The 17,280-nt window shown below is 40.0% G+C and overlaps 1 protein-coding gene across 1 annotated transcript in view; it reads left to right on the top strand.

Moving 5' to 3' along the window:
• Positions 1-17,280, top strand: part of MEGF10 (multiple EGF like domains 10) — a 158,241-nt gene that overhangs the window by 48,132 nt on the left and 92,829 nt on the right. Inside the window, exons 3-4 of the mRNA XM_084881395.1 lie at positions 3,893-3,994; positions 4,178-4,278. Of these exons, the coding sequence (XP_084737521.1) occupies positions 3,893-3,994; positions 4,178-4,278 (203 nt within the window). The remainder of the gene's footprint in view (positions 1-3,892; positions 3,995-4,177; positions 4,279-17,280) is intronic.

The following is a 17,280-nucleotide window of genomic DNA, read 5'->3' on the forward strand; positions in this document are numbered from 1 at the left end:
CTGCAGCCACCAAAAGATATATGTTATGCTGACACAAAAAAAAGTATAATTTTGATTCACTCACACCAGATGGCTATTGTTGTATTGGCTATTGTCATTATATATTAGGGGGGCGTCTTATACGCCCGGTCGTTTTATACGCCAGAAAATATGGTATTGATTTTCCACAGAGAGTAAGGAAGAGGGATAAAGAGCTAGAAACATTGATGAGAGAGAAACATTGACCAGCTGCCTCCTGCACACCCCCGGCGTGCCCGCAACCAATGTGCATGCCCTTGACCGGAATCGAACCTGGGACCTTTCGGTCCACAGACCGAGGCTCTATCCACTGAACCAAACTGATTTTGGCTGTTGTCATTTTTTTTCTCACTTGACAGTCTAAGGCAGTGGTCAGCAAACTCATTAGTCAACAGAGCCAAATATCAACAGTACAATGATTGAAATTTCTTTTGAGAGCCAAATTTTTTAAACTGAAACTTCTTCTAACACCACTTCTTCAAAATAGACTCACCCAGGCCGTGGTATTTTGTGGAAGAGCCACACTCAAGGGGCCCAAGAGCCGCATGTGGCTCGCGAGCTGCAGTTTGCAGACCACATGTCTAAGGGAAAAGGGGTCATGCCCCTGACTAAGTAGTTCAGGTATTGCATATGTTAAGCATTCTTGCAGCACACCGTGTGAAAATAACTGGGCTAGACCATCCTGCTCTGCGACTTTGGGAGCAGCTGCTCATGAATGTGAAAGTGTTAGCAGAGGTGCTGTGTAAGTTCCAGCAGCAGCTGAGGCATTGGCCAGAGAGGCAGTGATAAAGACTAGAGGAGGCGGGCCAATGATCAGGGTACCCTTCACGGTACCAGCACACAGCTTCCAGAAAGTGGCCCCTGGAAAAGTGACAGCTTATGGAATAGCAGCCGGTGGGTATTGAGTACATTAGGTGTAGGCACTTAGGGAGTAGTTGGCAATCAGAATTTGAAGACTGTTTACTAACATGGAAAATTCTTATGACATGAACTCTGAAGTTTAAAAAATGGGCTCCAAACTCAGGTGCATAGCATGACTATAAGAATATAAAAAGAAAATACACTAAACTAAAACTAAAATCCCCTAGAGACGAAATAAATACAGTAAAATGCTATTGATGGTGATGGAAGACTTATGGAATTCTCTCATCTCTCTCTTTCTTAAAAATTATTTTCCAAACTTTGTTGTGTGACTATAATACTATTAAAAAAAAAAGAAAAAAAAGAAAGACGGTGTAGAAAAGAAAAAATGTATATAAAAAAAACAGCAACAGAAGGGACAATAAATTTGGGTCGACAAAGTTTAAAATTCTTCTTCTATAAACTTAAGTGGGAGCTTCAGCTTCAGGCCAAATTGTAATTTATATTCAGTCAGTTATGAATTGAGTGTAAGCCTCTGAATAACTTGAATGCAAAGAATCAAAATAGAAGGGAAATGCTCAAGTGAATTTTATAGTCCTATTTTCCCCAAACTGCCTACATATCTCCATTAAAGCTGTATCCCATTATTTTTAGTATTTAAAGGCTGGACTTTCCTGAGAGCTTCTTGATATCAGGAATTTCATAGAATTGGTTCAATAAGTTTATTGAATTGGAATCCTAAATGGCTTGATTTCTCTTTTATAGAGAAGAGCTTTTTTGTGTATTCAAACGAGAGAAGCATCCTGCAGATGTATACTGTTGGAGAGCAGCAAGTGGCAAGAAGAGGAAATTCCTGTGCTTGCACATGTCCTCTTGTGTAAGCACTCTTCTAGGCCACTAGAAATGAGTAGAAATATTTTTCCTGTGTGCTTGTGGCATCAGTTCTCCAAGCCACATCAAATGGGATGTATTTGGCCGGGATTGTTTGTTGGTGATCACGTTTGTTCGAAGGCATTCAAACCTTAACAACATAACATGTCCTTGGAAAATTTAGGAAAATTCCAGCAAACTAATTTAGTTAAGCTAAATTGCTAAATTAATACGGCAGAGCCCCATAGAACGATTTTTACCCCCAAATGGCATTAATTTAGAGTGGTTTCTTTTTTATTCCTGCAGCACCGGTGGAAAGCTGCTCTGTTTTTCCCACGGGCAATGTAGCCCCGCACCTTTACAACAGCCCTTTCAGGGGGCATTCACTCTCTGTGCTCTTCATCGCAGTGGAATGGAGAAACAGTGCGGCAGGCCTCAACATTTAGCTATTTACAAGCAGCTGGGTGGGAAGGACAAAAAGTTGGCAAGGAAGTCTCAGAGTCTGCATCAATCTGAACCTCAGGACACTGCTAGTGGTCTGAAGAAAATATTAATAGCTTAATATGAAATTTAATTCTAAGAACATTTATATTTTAATGGAGGCCTCTTGCTTTACCCAAAAGGAGTTATATTGCAGATGTAGGTAACAGCACACTCTACTCTCCTCCGAACCTGTTCTTGCAGGTAACAGTGGGTGTCATCGACTAGAGTAAAAGGAAATAATCCTAAAACGGGTTAGAAGTTCAGAATGCCACATGGGAAGGGATCTTCAGACCATGCTTGACCTCGTGGTTTTAAAATCTGACCATCAGAACCCAGGGAAGTGGGGTTATCTGCTGAAGGCCATCCAGTTTCCCAGTGTCCGATTAGAACTATCACACTGGCTTCTCATCCGATGAGCTTTTTATAGACCTACTGCAGCTGCCAAAGATTTGCGGAGAAACCCTAAATTTGCCTAGAAATCAAGTTGCAATGTCCCAAAGAATGAACACAAAAGTGTGGATAGTATGATTATTTCATGGGTGTCCAATGGAAGCCTAAGTACACAGTGACTGACAGACCAGCTGGGGAAAGGAAGGCCACTGTTGGTGGGGCCTGCACCACACAGCTTTTCAAATTGGGAGGTTCTGCTCTATATCTAATCTGAATTTTTCGTGCTGCTGAAATGTTGACCTCTTTTTTTCGGTACCTTCTCTAGTTGTTAGTTTCTTTTAGTGAACTTGAGTGATTGAGTTCGTGATTTCAGCTCAGTGGAAGTCTTTAAGAGAATGTTAAAGAAAATAAACTGTATGGAAAGGAGGATTCTTTAGATCTTCCTGCAGGCAGGAACTCAAAGCTCTTTTAAAATGAAGTATGGGATTGAACACTGACAGTTCTTTATACATGTATTTCATGGATGTTTTCCATCCACATTCTTAGGCCCATAGGAGTGCATGCTTTTCCTTTAATCAGAAGTTGTTAGTGAAAACGTATTGGAAAACAGGCTGCCTAAATATCAACAGGTCTGGTATGATCATTTTAAACTAATTGTGTCAGCCATAGGTTTACTGGTTTTAGAGACGTCTTTAGTAGTTTTAATCCAGAGGCTGTGCATATGCTTCCACTGTCTGAGAAGTGGGGCAGGCACCAGAAGCAAATTATTGCAAGTTTCAACCCAGGAAATAGCCTCTTCCTGACATTCCAGAGTCAGTAGCAAAATGTGCTGTTATGAATACCCAAAGTGTCTCTTTGCTGATTACTCTTATTATCTGCATGCAGACTTAGATTGAAAACTTTTATTGTGAAAGGTTTTGGTTATCCCTGGACCCCTGGGGTGAGAGGATAGAATGAAATACAGAAAAAAATATGGTGATATGTTTTAAAACTTAGGAATATCAGAATTTATGGTGAATTCTAAAAGAGAATTTCTTTTGAAATTTATAGCATGAACTCTTATCTTTTAAATATATTTTTAGTTTGGGTTCTGATTCAAATAAAAACCTGTAAAAAACATGGAGACTCTAAGTCAGTATGGAATTGCAAATGGGGCTAATTTAGCCTGTGATTGCGTTTTTTTTGTTTTTGGTTTTTGTTTTTTTTACATAACATATAATTAATGTAAGAAAGAGAAATCTTGATTCTTTATCTTTCCTCTTCTTTTCAGCTACTCAGTAACTGTGCAAGAGTCGTACCCACATCCCTTTGACCAAATTTACTATACCAGCTGCACTGACATTCTGAACTGGTTTAAGTGTACACGGCACAGGTAATGAAAGCTCAGATATATTTGCGAGTTTGGCTAACTGGGAAGGAATTTGATAACAGTCATTAAATACTTTGCTTTTAATACCTTTATTCTATTTAATAGCTCTGTATTGAAATATACATTATTTATTTCTAATCTAATTGCAGGTCAAAAGAGGTAACTGTGCTTTTTTCCTCTATATAGAATCAGTTATCGGACAGCCTATCGACATGGGGAGAAGACTATGTATAGGCGCAAATCGCAGTGCTGTCCTGGATTTTATGAAAGCAGGGAAATGTGTGTCCGTAAGTAAGACTTTCATTTCTATGGGGTTCGCTTATTTTCCCAGTGCCGGCTTGCCTCTGTTCACAGCAGCAGAGATGGAGGCCTGGGGAGATAGGGCATTGTGGGTCATTGCCTTTCTCTTTCGGCTGCTGCTTTCTTGGTCTGTGTAAGGAGGGAAGCATTTACTCTGTCCCTCTGTCCTATCGAAAATCCCCAAATGAATTTCCCCTCCAGGAGAAAACAGATGCTATAGATAGATGCTTCGAGGCCAGATATAGTAATGTTAATCACCGTTTTCAGTACACGTCTCTTTGGAAATGGGTGGAGGAGTGATTAGATTTAGGTCACAGAAGGGAACAGAGACGAAACTTTCCCACAGCAGATGACCAGAGTACTGCATCAACTTCTGGGAGGCCAACGTGTTCTTTGCTGGTGAATAGAATCATGAGGCTTATTAAAAGTAGAGGAGCTGTCACAATAAGAAGTGACTATAGTCATGGGTCACAAAGTGGATTTTTTTAATTGACATTTTCTCTCTTCCCTCCCCTCTCCATCTCACCAATTCATTCTGAGATGTCTTGAGAGAAGTTTGTTATTTGATGATACACTTTAGAAAATCCTAGACTATCACACAACATGCAGTTTGCAACCGAGGTCTTTTACCATTGTGCATTGGATATGTAGAAGAGAGATTTTTAAAAATGATTTTATTCAAATATTTTGGCTCAACACACAGCTGGAGGGCATCTTTGCTTTCTGAGCCGAGACATTCGTGTTGAGTAGCAGAGAGAGAGATAAGGTCTGTTCTAATCTGAAGGCACTAGGAATGATCAGACACATCTGGGCTTAAGAATCTGCAGTGCCAGGTGACAGTACCACTCAGCTGTGTGACCTCAGATAAGCTACTAATACCTCTTTGAGGTTCCCTTGAAAGAGAAGGCAGCAGGAAAAAGGGAAAACAAATATGATATGTACTGACTTCATAAAAGATGCCATATGCATGAATCTACAGGAGCTGAGCAGGGCTGTTCAGAACAGCACATGGACATCACACACACACACACACACACACACACACACACACACACACACTCGCAGGCGAGGCTTAGATCAATATATGTGTTCTCTTCCTTCAAATCCTGGATTTTATTCAAAGTTCTTTTAAATGTTGTAATATTCTATTTGTAAGATTTCAACTTTAAAATAACATTTCTAATCAATTATTGCATTACACATTGAAAAAGTGAAATTAGAAGACTGCCCTCTTATTCTAACAGGCCTTTAAATATTACAAATATATTTTAAAATCTAAAATTATAAACACTCTATATTTTGATTCTTTTACACATTTCTATGTTAAAATTAAAATATTCACAAGACTAAAAGTTGATTAACTTCTAAGCCAATAATTTTGGCATCTCATGTTTTTTGGTTCACTTTTCCCCCCTTTTTTATTGAATTTATTGGGTGACACAGGTTAACAATATTATACAGGTTTCAGGTGCACAATTCCACAGCATATCATCTGTACTCTGTACTGTGTTCACCACCCCAAGTCAAGTCTCCTTCATCACCATTTATCCCCACTGAACCCTCCACTACATCCCTCCTCCTCTACCCCTCCTTAGCAATCACCACACTAAATTTTTGTGGTCTCTTCTGTATGTGAAGTTATTTATTCTTTTATTTTTAGATTAGAGTAAAAACAAAGATATAACATTAAATTTACTATCTTAATCATTAAAACTTTTTTAGATTATTAATTTGAGAGAGAGAGAGAAAGAAAAATTGATTTGTTGTTCCACTTATTTATGCATTTTTTGGCTGCTCCTTGTATGTGCCCTGACTGGGATTAAACCTGCAACCTTAGGATATTGAAATGATGCTCTAACCGACTGAGCTACCTAGCCAGGGCCCATCTTAATAATCTTTAAGTGGTATTAGGTATATTCAGATTGTTGTGCAATAGAGCTCTAGAACTTTTTCGTCTTTTGAAACTGAAAGCCCCCCTTTGCCTTTCCTGCAGCCATTTACTTCTATTTTCTGTGTCGAGTATTTGACTACTTTAGCTATTTCATATTGCGATTTTTTATTACGTTTAGAAATTATGTGGTATTTGTCCTTTAATGACGAACTTAGTATAATATCCTCAGCAACCTCATCCATGTTGCAGCATTTTGACAGGATTTCTTTTTTTAGGGCTACATAATATTTCTTTGTGTTTTCTGAAGTTTTTTTTAAATACCAGAAAACATGGTCCTTGATTACTGCCTTGATGGAACATACTGTGACCGTTGTCTGTTTTAGATGCTGTATCCTGTATCACTGAGATTTAAGACATTATTTCCTGGTGCCATTTGTGTTTTCCTTTCAGTGACAGGAACAGGCTGGGGGATGAAGTGAGACTGATTGGTTTCTCAAAGAGCCACAGAAATGCTGATTAGAAACAACAGGTGGCAGTGGAGAGGGAAACTGGCTGATTTCAGGGCTGGTAAAGGAGACAGTCTGAGACTGGGACTTGAATAACACACGTCAGGGAAAAGTCAGCAGAAGCCAGGCTCTTTGAAGCCCCTTATTCTCACCAGCATCACAGGGATTCATCCTCACCTCAGAGTTCCACAGATCCCCTCTCCTAAGAGCTCAACTGTTTTCAACTCCAGTGGTGGTCTGGAGCCAGGGCGACCTCCTGTTTTTTTTTTATGACCCCCTACCATGAAACTCTGAGGAGAGAGGAATAGTCTCCAGTCCTGTGGCAGCAAGAGGAGCTAGGCAGCCCGAACTGAAACGTGAATGCGCTGGCACATGGGAAGGAGTTGAGACCCACACTCGTGATCTCCACAGCAATTTTCAACCATTTACAGCTCATGGCACACAGGAACTAACTACTGAAATTCTGTGGCACATCAAAAAATATATTATGTTTTTTGCCGATATGGCAAAAAAAAAAAAAAAAAGGTATAACTTTGATTCACTCACACCAGATGGCTATTGTCGGGTTGGCTGTTGTCATTTGTTGTTTGACATTCTAAGGGAAAAGAGGTCAGTGCCTCTGACTAAATAATCAGGTATTGCACATCTTAAAAATTCTTGCAGCACACCAGTACGTGGTGGAACACCATTTGAAAGTCAGAGCTGTAAATTATGGAACAAATGTGTATTGTAGGCTGCCCTGGGCACCTAGCCATTATTTACAAGTTAGAATTCTAGAAAACGTGTTTGGAGGTACACAAAACTGACTTCCAAACACCTCTTTGGAACCCGCCCTGTTAGCAAGTGGAGATTGCCTATAGGTTTGGTTTCATGGGACTAGGGCAGGATCACAGGAAAAGCAGCAGCAGAGTGGAAAGTGGCCACTCTCCCTCTGTGGGAAGGATTGGTTGATCCCAAGATTGGGCCGACTGTACATTCTCACTCCAATGTCCTTGGCTTCACCTTGGCTGATCAGAGAGAAAGTAAATCATCTTAAGCAGGGCTGTTTGCAACAGAATCAGAATGGACAAAAAGCATGGCCCTTCTCCAATCCAGCTTCCATCTTCTGCCCAGATGCCGTCTTCTCCCGCTGGGTGCTACTGCAAAGGAAGGGAACATTCTGGCGAATGTTTCCTTGGTGGTAGACAACTCCTAGTCTATGTTTGTTTGATGGAAGAGGTCAAATACTAACTTCAAATCAAAGCTGGAATGGGGGTATTGCAGGCAGTGTGACTTTCAAGGAAGACACAGGAGAGGTTTGGGGGCTGGGTCACCCGCTCGATTGCCTTGTCGACCAGCTCTGAGTAGAAGATCAGTTCCCATGGATGTGCCCTGCATGTCTTTGGCACTCGTTAAGAGAACTTGGGAACCGTAAATAAGAAGCCTGAACTCCCACACACGGAACTGTATATGATTTCCTGTCCTTAGCAGAGATGAGTGTGACAATTGATTACCATGCAGTGAATGAATATTCACAACTGATTTTTAGCTTGGCCAACTTTATGAAAAACTGAGTTGGCTGTAGGCAAATAAGGGGACTAGAACTGTGTTTGGTGTTTACATAAAAAATAATTCTGGCAGATAAACTTTATTCATGTTTGAATATCATGCTTCAGTAAGTAATAGGGTTTAAACCCAAAATGTGGGTTAAGGACTTAGAGACATCTGCAGCTCACTTACCCAGGACTGTGTTTCTTCAAGGAGACAATCTGCCACAGAAGTAGCACTTTTAGGGGGCTGCATAAGGGTATTTTGCCATATAATCCATACATTTCCCCCCTTCTTTTTTATTTTGGAATATTGTTAGACCAAAACTAACAGTTTCCCTTTTGGGAGAGAAGGTACCTTCTCTTGGAAGTGGCTACCTGGAACCTTGTGTTTAGAAGAAGTCTGAGGCCATATTTGTGCTGAGAGAGAACAGATAGACGACTCATTAGTGATCTGTCTTGTTCTTGGTATAACCCAAGGGCCCACATTTGCCATCCTTATATTAGACTCTGTCTGGCATCCTATAGCATTTTGGACCTTTGAGTCATAGAGATATCAGCTGAGGTTCCTGAGTCATGCACTTGGCCCACAGGCTCTTGCTACACGTACAATAGCTTCTCCCTTTAACTGGGGGTCCTATGTACTGTTCCTGCTCTGGTCCCCAGGAAAATGAGCTTCTTCTGTGAACTGGAATATTTGCTAAGCTAGCTCAGGATTATATTGTCAGAAATTTTGTTTGGGAATGCAGAAAGATATTCAACAGCTACCTTTTGCCTCAGCATCAGCCATAGGAGGGCCTGATAGGAAGGATATTTCAGACGTGGGCAAATTGGGCTTTTGGGAAGAGCTGGGCAGCAGATACTTGTTTCTCTGACTTGGAAGTCACGGAAGGACACCTTTAATTCTCTATCTAGTCATCATGTCATTTTGGTCTTTGGCTGCTGAAAAGTTGGGGCAGGTTTTTCAGGATGAAAAGAGCTAGAGTGCCGACAGAATGCCTTGTATGAGGCTGTGAAGATTTAGCGTTTGGCGGTGCTGTGTTGGCAAGCCGGGCTCTTGGGGACTTTAGAGGAGCACAGAGAGAGGTTAGGAGGGGAGGACCACCTCTCTGAAGTTGAAGGCAACCTGAGCTCTCTGCTCTGAGTATGTTTGAATCTTACAGGCTTGTTTAATAATAAAGTTGTGACCTTGTTAAAATATTTTCAAACAACCTTAGGGTGTAGACTCTTTTATGCAGCCCCTTTTGAGTACAGCTAATAGTGAGACAATCCTTTTAGGCTAGCCAAAGAGCCCTGAACTGACAGCGATCAGATGGTATATTCCTCAGTGTACACACCCTTGATGCCCTTTCTGCCAGTGGCAGTGGATTTTTCCATGTTTCCATGGGACCCAGCGCTCTGTTGCTATGGAGCCTGATGTGGTTCAGAGGAACCTACCAGTAAATACTGGGAAAGGCCCCTTGTCCACACACTGCACCAGCAGAAATTCCAATTCCCCCTACACATCTATTGGAACCTAAACTTCTGCTTCCCAATTTTAGTCATTGGCCTTTGCTAGCAGGGAAGATAGGACACTGGAAAACAATGCAGAAAACCTTTGTGGCCTCTCTAATGGCCAATGTCTGCCACTTGTTAGGATTTTATAAATAGAAACCATGAATTTAATAATAATTAAAAAAAACACTATAAATTCAAGATAGCCTTGTTCTAACAGACAGAAATCATGACTCAGTCTAAACAAATAGAAATCACATCTGCAGCTCTTTTTTGCTTAAGGAAGCCTGGCTTTAGGGTCCCATAGAGGGCTGAGAGAAACAATGAAAATTCTTGCCTTATCTCTAGAAAATGAGTTTTTGCAACTGTAGTCTTTGCAGGGCAGATAGCATTTTTACAGGCCTAATAATTTATGCAGCCTCTTTATATAGATAGATAATAGCTACTATAAAAGCTCAGAACTGAGAAGCCATTTTTGTTGCATATTGGTTCAAATCCTTTTAGAGCAAAGTCATTTAAAAATAATGGCAAAAACACATTTTGATCTAAGCGACTAACCACAAAACATTTGCATGACCAGGTGGTAACAGAACTTGTTGTTTTTTTTTAGTTTGGGATAGCACAACTGTCCGAACTTTTACAGATAATCCAGCATAAACTTAGTACATCCCTCTGGGCCACACACAGAGATACTAATGGGAGAGGAAGACCCGTGCACTGATATAAGCAAAACTGCACAGACACTATTCTTTCCTCAAGCTTCAGTGGTAGCTCAAGTTCTAAGTGTGTATGGTTTGTTTGCTTTCTTGAAAGATATCAGGTCAAGCTCTCAGAGAACCACTACAGAGAACGGGAAGAAGCCTTCTCAGTTAAGGTCACAGGAGGCAACATGATCGGAAGGTGGGCCTCCCAGGCCAGCTGGGCACATTGGAGGGCCAGAGGCCGTTATGGCAAGTCTAAAGATATGGCAGTTGTTTAAGCCGAAAAATAACTCAGTTAATTTATTGTAGTTAGCATGTAATTGAGGGTCAGAAAATGAAATGTGCCACCTCAAATGAAATCTATCTGTTGATGCAGAGAGGAAAATAGGTTTCTAGAAATTTGGGCCCTGGTAGTTGCATGCCCCTATTGTGAGCCACTGAATAATTAATTGTCCTGCAAAATTTATCCAGTTAGATTGTAGTGCTGGATCCCCTTTAAGGTAGTCTGTTAAAGGCTCTGAGCATGCTTGGAGTAAAGGCATGTCTCAAACCTATTTTACCATGGAATTTCCTAATCTCTCCCTAACCTCCCACTAGTCCCCCCAAAGAACATGATGGAACTGATGGCCTATAGAATCGACTTATTTGAAAAAAAATGCTTTAAGGGATTTGCTTTGCTTTTATATAACGTTAGACTGGCAATTATAAATATTTAACTTTATCAGAGACTCTTTGGATCATAATTTTGTTGTTGTCTTTTAGTTTTATTGAGATATAATTGAAGTATACCATTGTATAAGTTTAATATGTACATTAAATAAACTTTCTGCTCCCTTATTCCTCTCTTTTCCTTCAGAGATTCACAATTGCTTCTTTTGATGTTATCCCATAGATTATGTAACCAACTTCCTTCACTCTTTTTTAAAAAAAAATTATTGTTAAAAGTATTACATATGTCCTCTTCTTCCCCATTGACCCTTCCTAGCCTGTAACTGCCCCCTACCCTAGGCCTTTACCACCCTATTGTCTATGTCCATGGGTTATGGATAAAATTCATTGGTTGATCTCTTTTTCACTCTCGTTCTTTTTTTTTTTTTTTTCACTCTCTCCTTTAACTGGATAGCATCAAAATATCTTCTACTTCATAGTTTCTTTTCTTACTTGATCCATTCTTATGTTGATGCTTTCTATTGCATTTTTATTTACATTCTTTAAATCCAGAATTTGTTTGGTCTTTTTAAATTATTTCTTATTCCTTGTTAAACTTCTCATTTTGTTTATGCATTGTTTTCCTGATCTTGTTGAGTGTTTTTCAGTGTCTTCTTTTAACTCATTTAGATTCCTTAAAATAGCTTTTTTGAATTCTTAGACAGGTGAATTATAAATCTTCATGTCCTTGAGGTCGGTTACTGGTACATATTGTATCTCTTCAGTGGTGTCATATTTCCTTGTTATTTAATATTCCTGAAGTCTTGCATTGTGTGCTCACGTCACCACCTTTGGTCTTGACTAATATTGGAAGGTAAATACCTCTCTCAGATCTGCTAGGGATTCTGAGGCTTTCTCAGACCTATTGATAAGCCTGCTCCCTTTATGCTCCCTCTTGTGGCAGAATTCTTAAACTTGTATACCTTTTCTGCATCCTGCAACACACCTGACCAAGTGTTGACAGCCTCCCTTTTGCTTTCCCAAGGGTGGAGATAAAGCTCAAGTTTGTGATCTCTTTCTGGCCCACATATATGAGCCAGCTTTCTGCATGTGCTCAGTAGACATCTGCCAAAGCTCACTCTCACCACTGTTGAGAGTGTGGACAGAGAGCTGGACAGAGTGGAGGTTTTTGCATAGAGCATTGATAGAACCCATGGGCCATTTGGAGAAGTGTCCATGAGCCATGCATCCCATACAGTATTATTAACTATTTGAGGCCTGGTGCATGAAATTCATGCATGGCAGGGCCCCTAGATTTGGTTGGCAATCAGGGCTAATGGAGGTTCCTTGCCTCCCTGCCTTCCTGCCTCCTGGCCTCCTCCTTCCCTCACTGCCTGTGTGGTTCCTTACCTCCCCGCCTCTCCCACTTCCTCCTTCCCTTGCTGCTTGGTCTGCTTTCACCTACCCTGGCCCCAATCAGGCAATCAGGCAATTAGGCCTGCAGGCTGGGAAGGGACCTGGGAGGTTGGCTGGCAGGCCACATCAGCAATCGGGGTCTGCAGACTGGGAGCAGCTTTCTGCATTGAGTGTCTACTCCCAGTGGTCAATGTACATCATAGCAACTGGACATTCCAGTAGTTCTGGTCATTCCATCATAATTGTCACATAGGCTTTTATATATATAAATAGTCATCGTGCTTTACATTACATCCTCATGACATTATTTTATTTATTTATTTATTTATTTATTTATTTATTTATTTATTTATTATTTACTTATTTAATGTTTTTTAAATCCTAACCTGAGGATATTTTTTCACTGATTTTTGGAGAAAGTGGAAGAGAGAGGGAAAGACAGAGAGAAACATCAATGTGAGAGAAACACATTGATTGGTTGCCTCCTGCAGAGCCCTGACCAGGGCTCAGGCTGTGGAGGAGCCTACAACCGAGGTACAAGCCCTTGACTTGAATTGAACTCATTACCCTTCAATCAGCAGGCCAATGATCTATCCACTGAGCCAAACTGGCTAGGGCCTCATGACATTATTTTATAACTGGGAGTTTATACCTTTTGACTCCCTGGAGCCAAAATTTTTAGAATGAACAAGTGCTTTATGAGTTTTCCCTGACCTGCTTACTCATCTCTTTGATCCCACCTAGTTCCTGGAAGCATCTCAATTTATGTTCTAGTAGCAAAGGTCCTGGTGCTTCCTCTCAGACCCTTAATTCTGCCCTTTTTGAAGAAATCCTACCACTTAATTTACACATTGGCTTAAGGCCTTGATACTGAAATGCAAATGTCTTTGACCAGGGGAAAAGCATAGCTGTTATTATTAGTCATTGACCCTTGAGTATGAGAATTCCATTTATTCACAAGCTAATGTAGACAGGAAAGGAGAATAGAAAGAACATAAGGGCACCAGATCCAAAAGGAAATGTCTGGAGGATCACCACTGAGGAGGGAGGAGGGACGAGGGCACTGAATGGGAAAATGGTAGCCTCAATGGTTACCACTGCCCTCTTAACTTCCCCTGGGGCGAGCCTCTATTATTAACGTGCGGTTCTGATGCATTGGATAATCAGAAGCAATAGTATCTGGAAACAAGTGTCAGCAAGATGACTGGGGGAAATGCCATGTGGTGGAAACATGCTGTGGGTAGGGGGTATTTGTGAAAGAATTCGTGGCTCTGTAGAGAGTGGTTGGACCAAGAGGAATGCCATTCTAAAAACAGATCCTGGTGTGGCACTTCCCGTAGAGTCACCATTCTTTCCCCACAGACATAAACATAACAGGACCAAAGGAAGTGATTTATCCCAAATGAAGGTCCCTTCCATCTGATTTCTTCTGCAAAGTGTATGCTGATGATTTTGAAATCTTTTCCAAATTGAATCAGTTTGCAGTTGTATCATCAGCTATAGGCTAAGCTGCTAGGAATTTGTGCTTAGAGAAGTGGGAGTTTATCCCAGTGCCTGTTAATTTTTTGAAACTACGGTCCATTAGGATCGTATTCCTTATTACTTAAATCTGATTTAACCCAAAGAGACAACAATGCCAGAGTCGTGGCCAAAATAGATAATGCCTGTATATGTGTGGAATTAAGCTAAATACTTTTTTCCATTTTCCATTAAATGAATAGGATTATGTGCTCCACAGATGGTATTTCAATCCCTTGTGTGGAATCTATTACAATAGTCTATTTCAACACAAACTTTTTTGTCTGTGTCATTCACTTTGTAGAGGAAAAACTTAGAAGAACATTGCATTGTGAGTTTTAGTATTAGCATTTCCTCAAATATTTTTGGGAAGGTCTAAAGCCATTACCTTCATAAGCATTTGGAGAGCCCATCCATCAATGACCACAGACTCTTACTGAATTTGAAAAGTATGTATAGTATTTTAGTGTTAGCTCAAATTTTTGTAAAAATAAAATAAATCTGCCCTGTTTTGTATATAGAGAGTTTCCTTTGTTCTTCCCTGGAACTTCTTCTCACTGTCTAGTTGTATGCGTCTTGAACCGGGATCAAACCTACAACCTAGGTATGTGCCCTGACCAGGAATTGAACCCATGACCCTTCGGTGCATGGGACAATGTTCTAACCAACTGAGCCACACTGGTCATGGCTCTAGTTATTTTTTAAAGCAGCTTTACTGAGTAACAAAGACATAAAACATCTAGACAAATTAAGTGTATAATTTCATAGGTATGGCATATATATAGCCATGAAACTGTCACCTCAGTTAAGATAGTTAACTATTCATAGCATACAAACACATTTTCAGACCCCTTTGTAATTCCTCCCATCTACCCCTACATGCCCTTCACTTTCTGCATGTAACCACTAATTTGCTTTCTGTCACTCTAGATTAGTTTGTATTTTTCTAGAGCTTTATATAAGTAGAATTATACAGTATGCTATTTTTTTTATATCTAATCTATTTCACTCAGAATAGCCATTTTGAGATTCACCCATTTTGTCTGGATTATCATTTCAAATAAAGCTGCTCTGACAATTCCTCTACAAGTCCCTGTATGAATATGTATTTTTATTTTTCTTGTGTAATACCTCGGAGTATTATGGCTGAATCAGTCGATGCTTCAGAGATGCTTTATTTGAAATAGCCAAACTGGAAACCATCTAACTGTCCATGAACATTTTTTTAAAACTGCCAAACTTTCCCAAAGTGGTGTCCATTTTAAAATCTCACTAGAAATGTATGAGAGTTGCACTTATTTCACATCCTTGCTAACATTTAATACAGTTTTTTTTTTAATTTGTCATTTGAATATATACATATAGTTTTAATTTGAGATGTTCTAGTGACTAATGACATTGAGTATCTTTCCATAAGCTTAATTGCCATTAGTACATCTTCTTTGATGATATATCCAAATCTTTTGCCATTTGTTTATTTATAATTGAACTGTTTGTTTTTTTATTTTGTACCAGAGGCCTGGTGCACAGATTCGTGCACTGGTGGGGTCCCTAGGTCTGGCCTGTGGGGATTGGGCTGAAATTGGCTCTCTGACATCCCCTTAGGGGTCCTGGATTGTCAGAGCCCAGAATCGGGCTCCCTCCTGTCTGGTTCTGGGTGCGTCACCCTAGAACCGCAGCTGCCAAGTCACCGCAGCTCTGCAGCTCCTGCATTGAGCATCTGCCCCCTGGTGGTCAATGTGCATTATAACTACCAGTCAGATGGTCTAATGGTCAGCTGGTTGGATGGTCCCTTTGGCTTTTCTATATACATATAGATTCTTTATATGTTCTGGATACAAATTCTTTATCAGATAATATTTTTAAAAGTATTTCTTCCAGTCTGACTTATCTTTTTATTCTCTTAATGGTGTTTTTTTAAAGAGCAGAAGATTTTAATTTTGATGGAAAATTTTATTTTTTTTCTTTTGCAATTGTGTCTTGGTGCTATATCTAAGAAATCTTTGTCCAACTCAACATCACAAAGATTTTATCCTATGTTTTTTTCTAAAGGTTTTATACTTTTGTAGATTTTACATTTATGACTATGATTCATTTTGATTTTTGTATATAGTGTGAGATTATATATCCCAGTTTATTTTCATAGATGCCTGGTGCATGAAATTCATGCCCAACCTGCACCCTCTCTAATCCGGGAGTCCTTGGGGGAAGTCCAACTGCCATCCCTCTCACAATCCAGGACCTCTGGCTCCTAACTGCTCACCTGCCTGCCTGGCCTAACCACTCTGCTTGCCTGCCTGACCCACCTAACTGCCCTCCCCTGCTGGCCTTGTCACCCCTAACTGCTCTCCCCTGCCAGGCTGGTTGCCCCTATTAACTTTTTAAAAAAATATTATCCCCTTCACACACAAGTCTTTAAATCAAGCAGCATTAGTCCTAAAACTTATTTTTCCTTTTCAAGGTTGTTTTGGCTGTTATAGGTACTTTGATTTTACATATGAATTTTAAAACCAGCTTGTCATTTTCTACTAAAATAGCTAGTGAGGTTCTGATTGGTATGTATGCAATCTATTGATCTATTTGGGGGAGAATTGGTATCTTAAAAATATTGAGTCATCTGATTCATAAACAAGGACTGTCTCTCTAGTGTGAACGTGTATACATATTCTGCCTTTGTTGGATGGAGTTTTCTGTAATTGATTGGTAGTTTTGTTTCATTTTATTTATTTATTTATTTATTTATTTATTTATTTTTTACATATTTTCTTGATTTTTTTTTATTGCCCCCCTCCCTCCCTCCCACACATCCCCTCCCTCCCCATAGTTTTATGTCCATTGGTTGTACTTATATGCATTTATACAAGTCCTTCGGTTGATCTATTATCTCCCCCTGATATCCCTACCCTCCCCACTGTAATTTGACAGTCTGCCTGTTGCTTTACTTTCTCTATATCTGTCTCTTGGTTCATCAGTTTATAAAGATCTTTATCATCCACCGATGTGTGAGGTCATGTGGTGTTTCTCTTTCGTTGATTGGCTTATTTCACTCAGCATGATGCTCTCCAATTCCATCCAGGTTGCTGCAAATGATGAGAATTCCTTCTTCTTTATGGCAGCATAGTATTCCATTGTGTAGATGTACCATAGTTTTTGGATCCAATCATCTGCTGACGGGCACCTAGGCTGTTTCCAAATTCTGGCTATTGTAGATTGTGCTGCTATGAACATAGGGGTGCATATATCCTTTCTGATTGGTGTTTCTAGTTTCTTGGGATATATTCCTAGAAGT

This window comes from Pipistrellus hanaki (genome assembly GCF_964339955.1).
Source record: "Pipistrellus hanaki genome assembly, chromosome: 4".
Classification (NCBI taxonomy): Eukaryota; Metazoa; Chordata; class Mammalia; order Chiroptera; family Vespertilionidae; genus Pipistrellus; species Pipistrellus hanaki.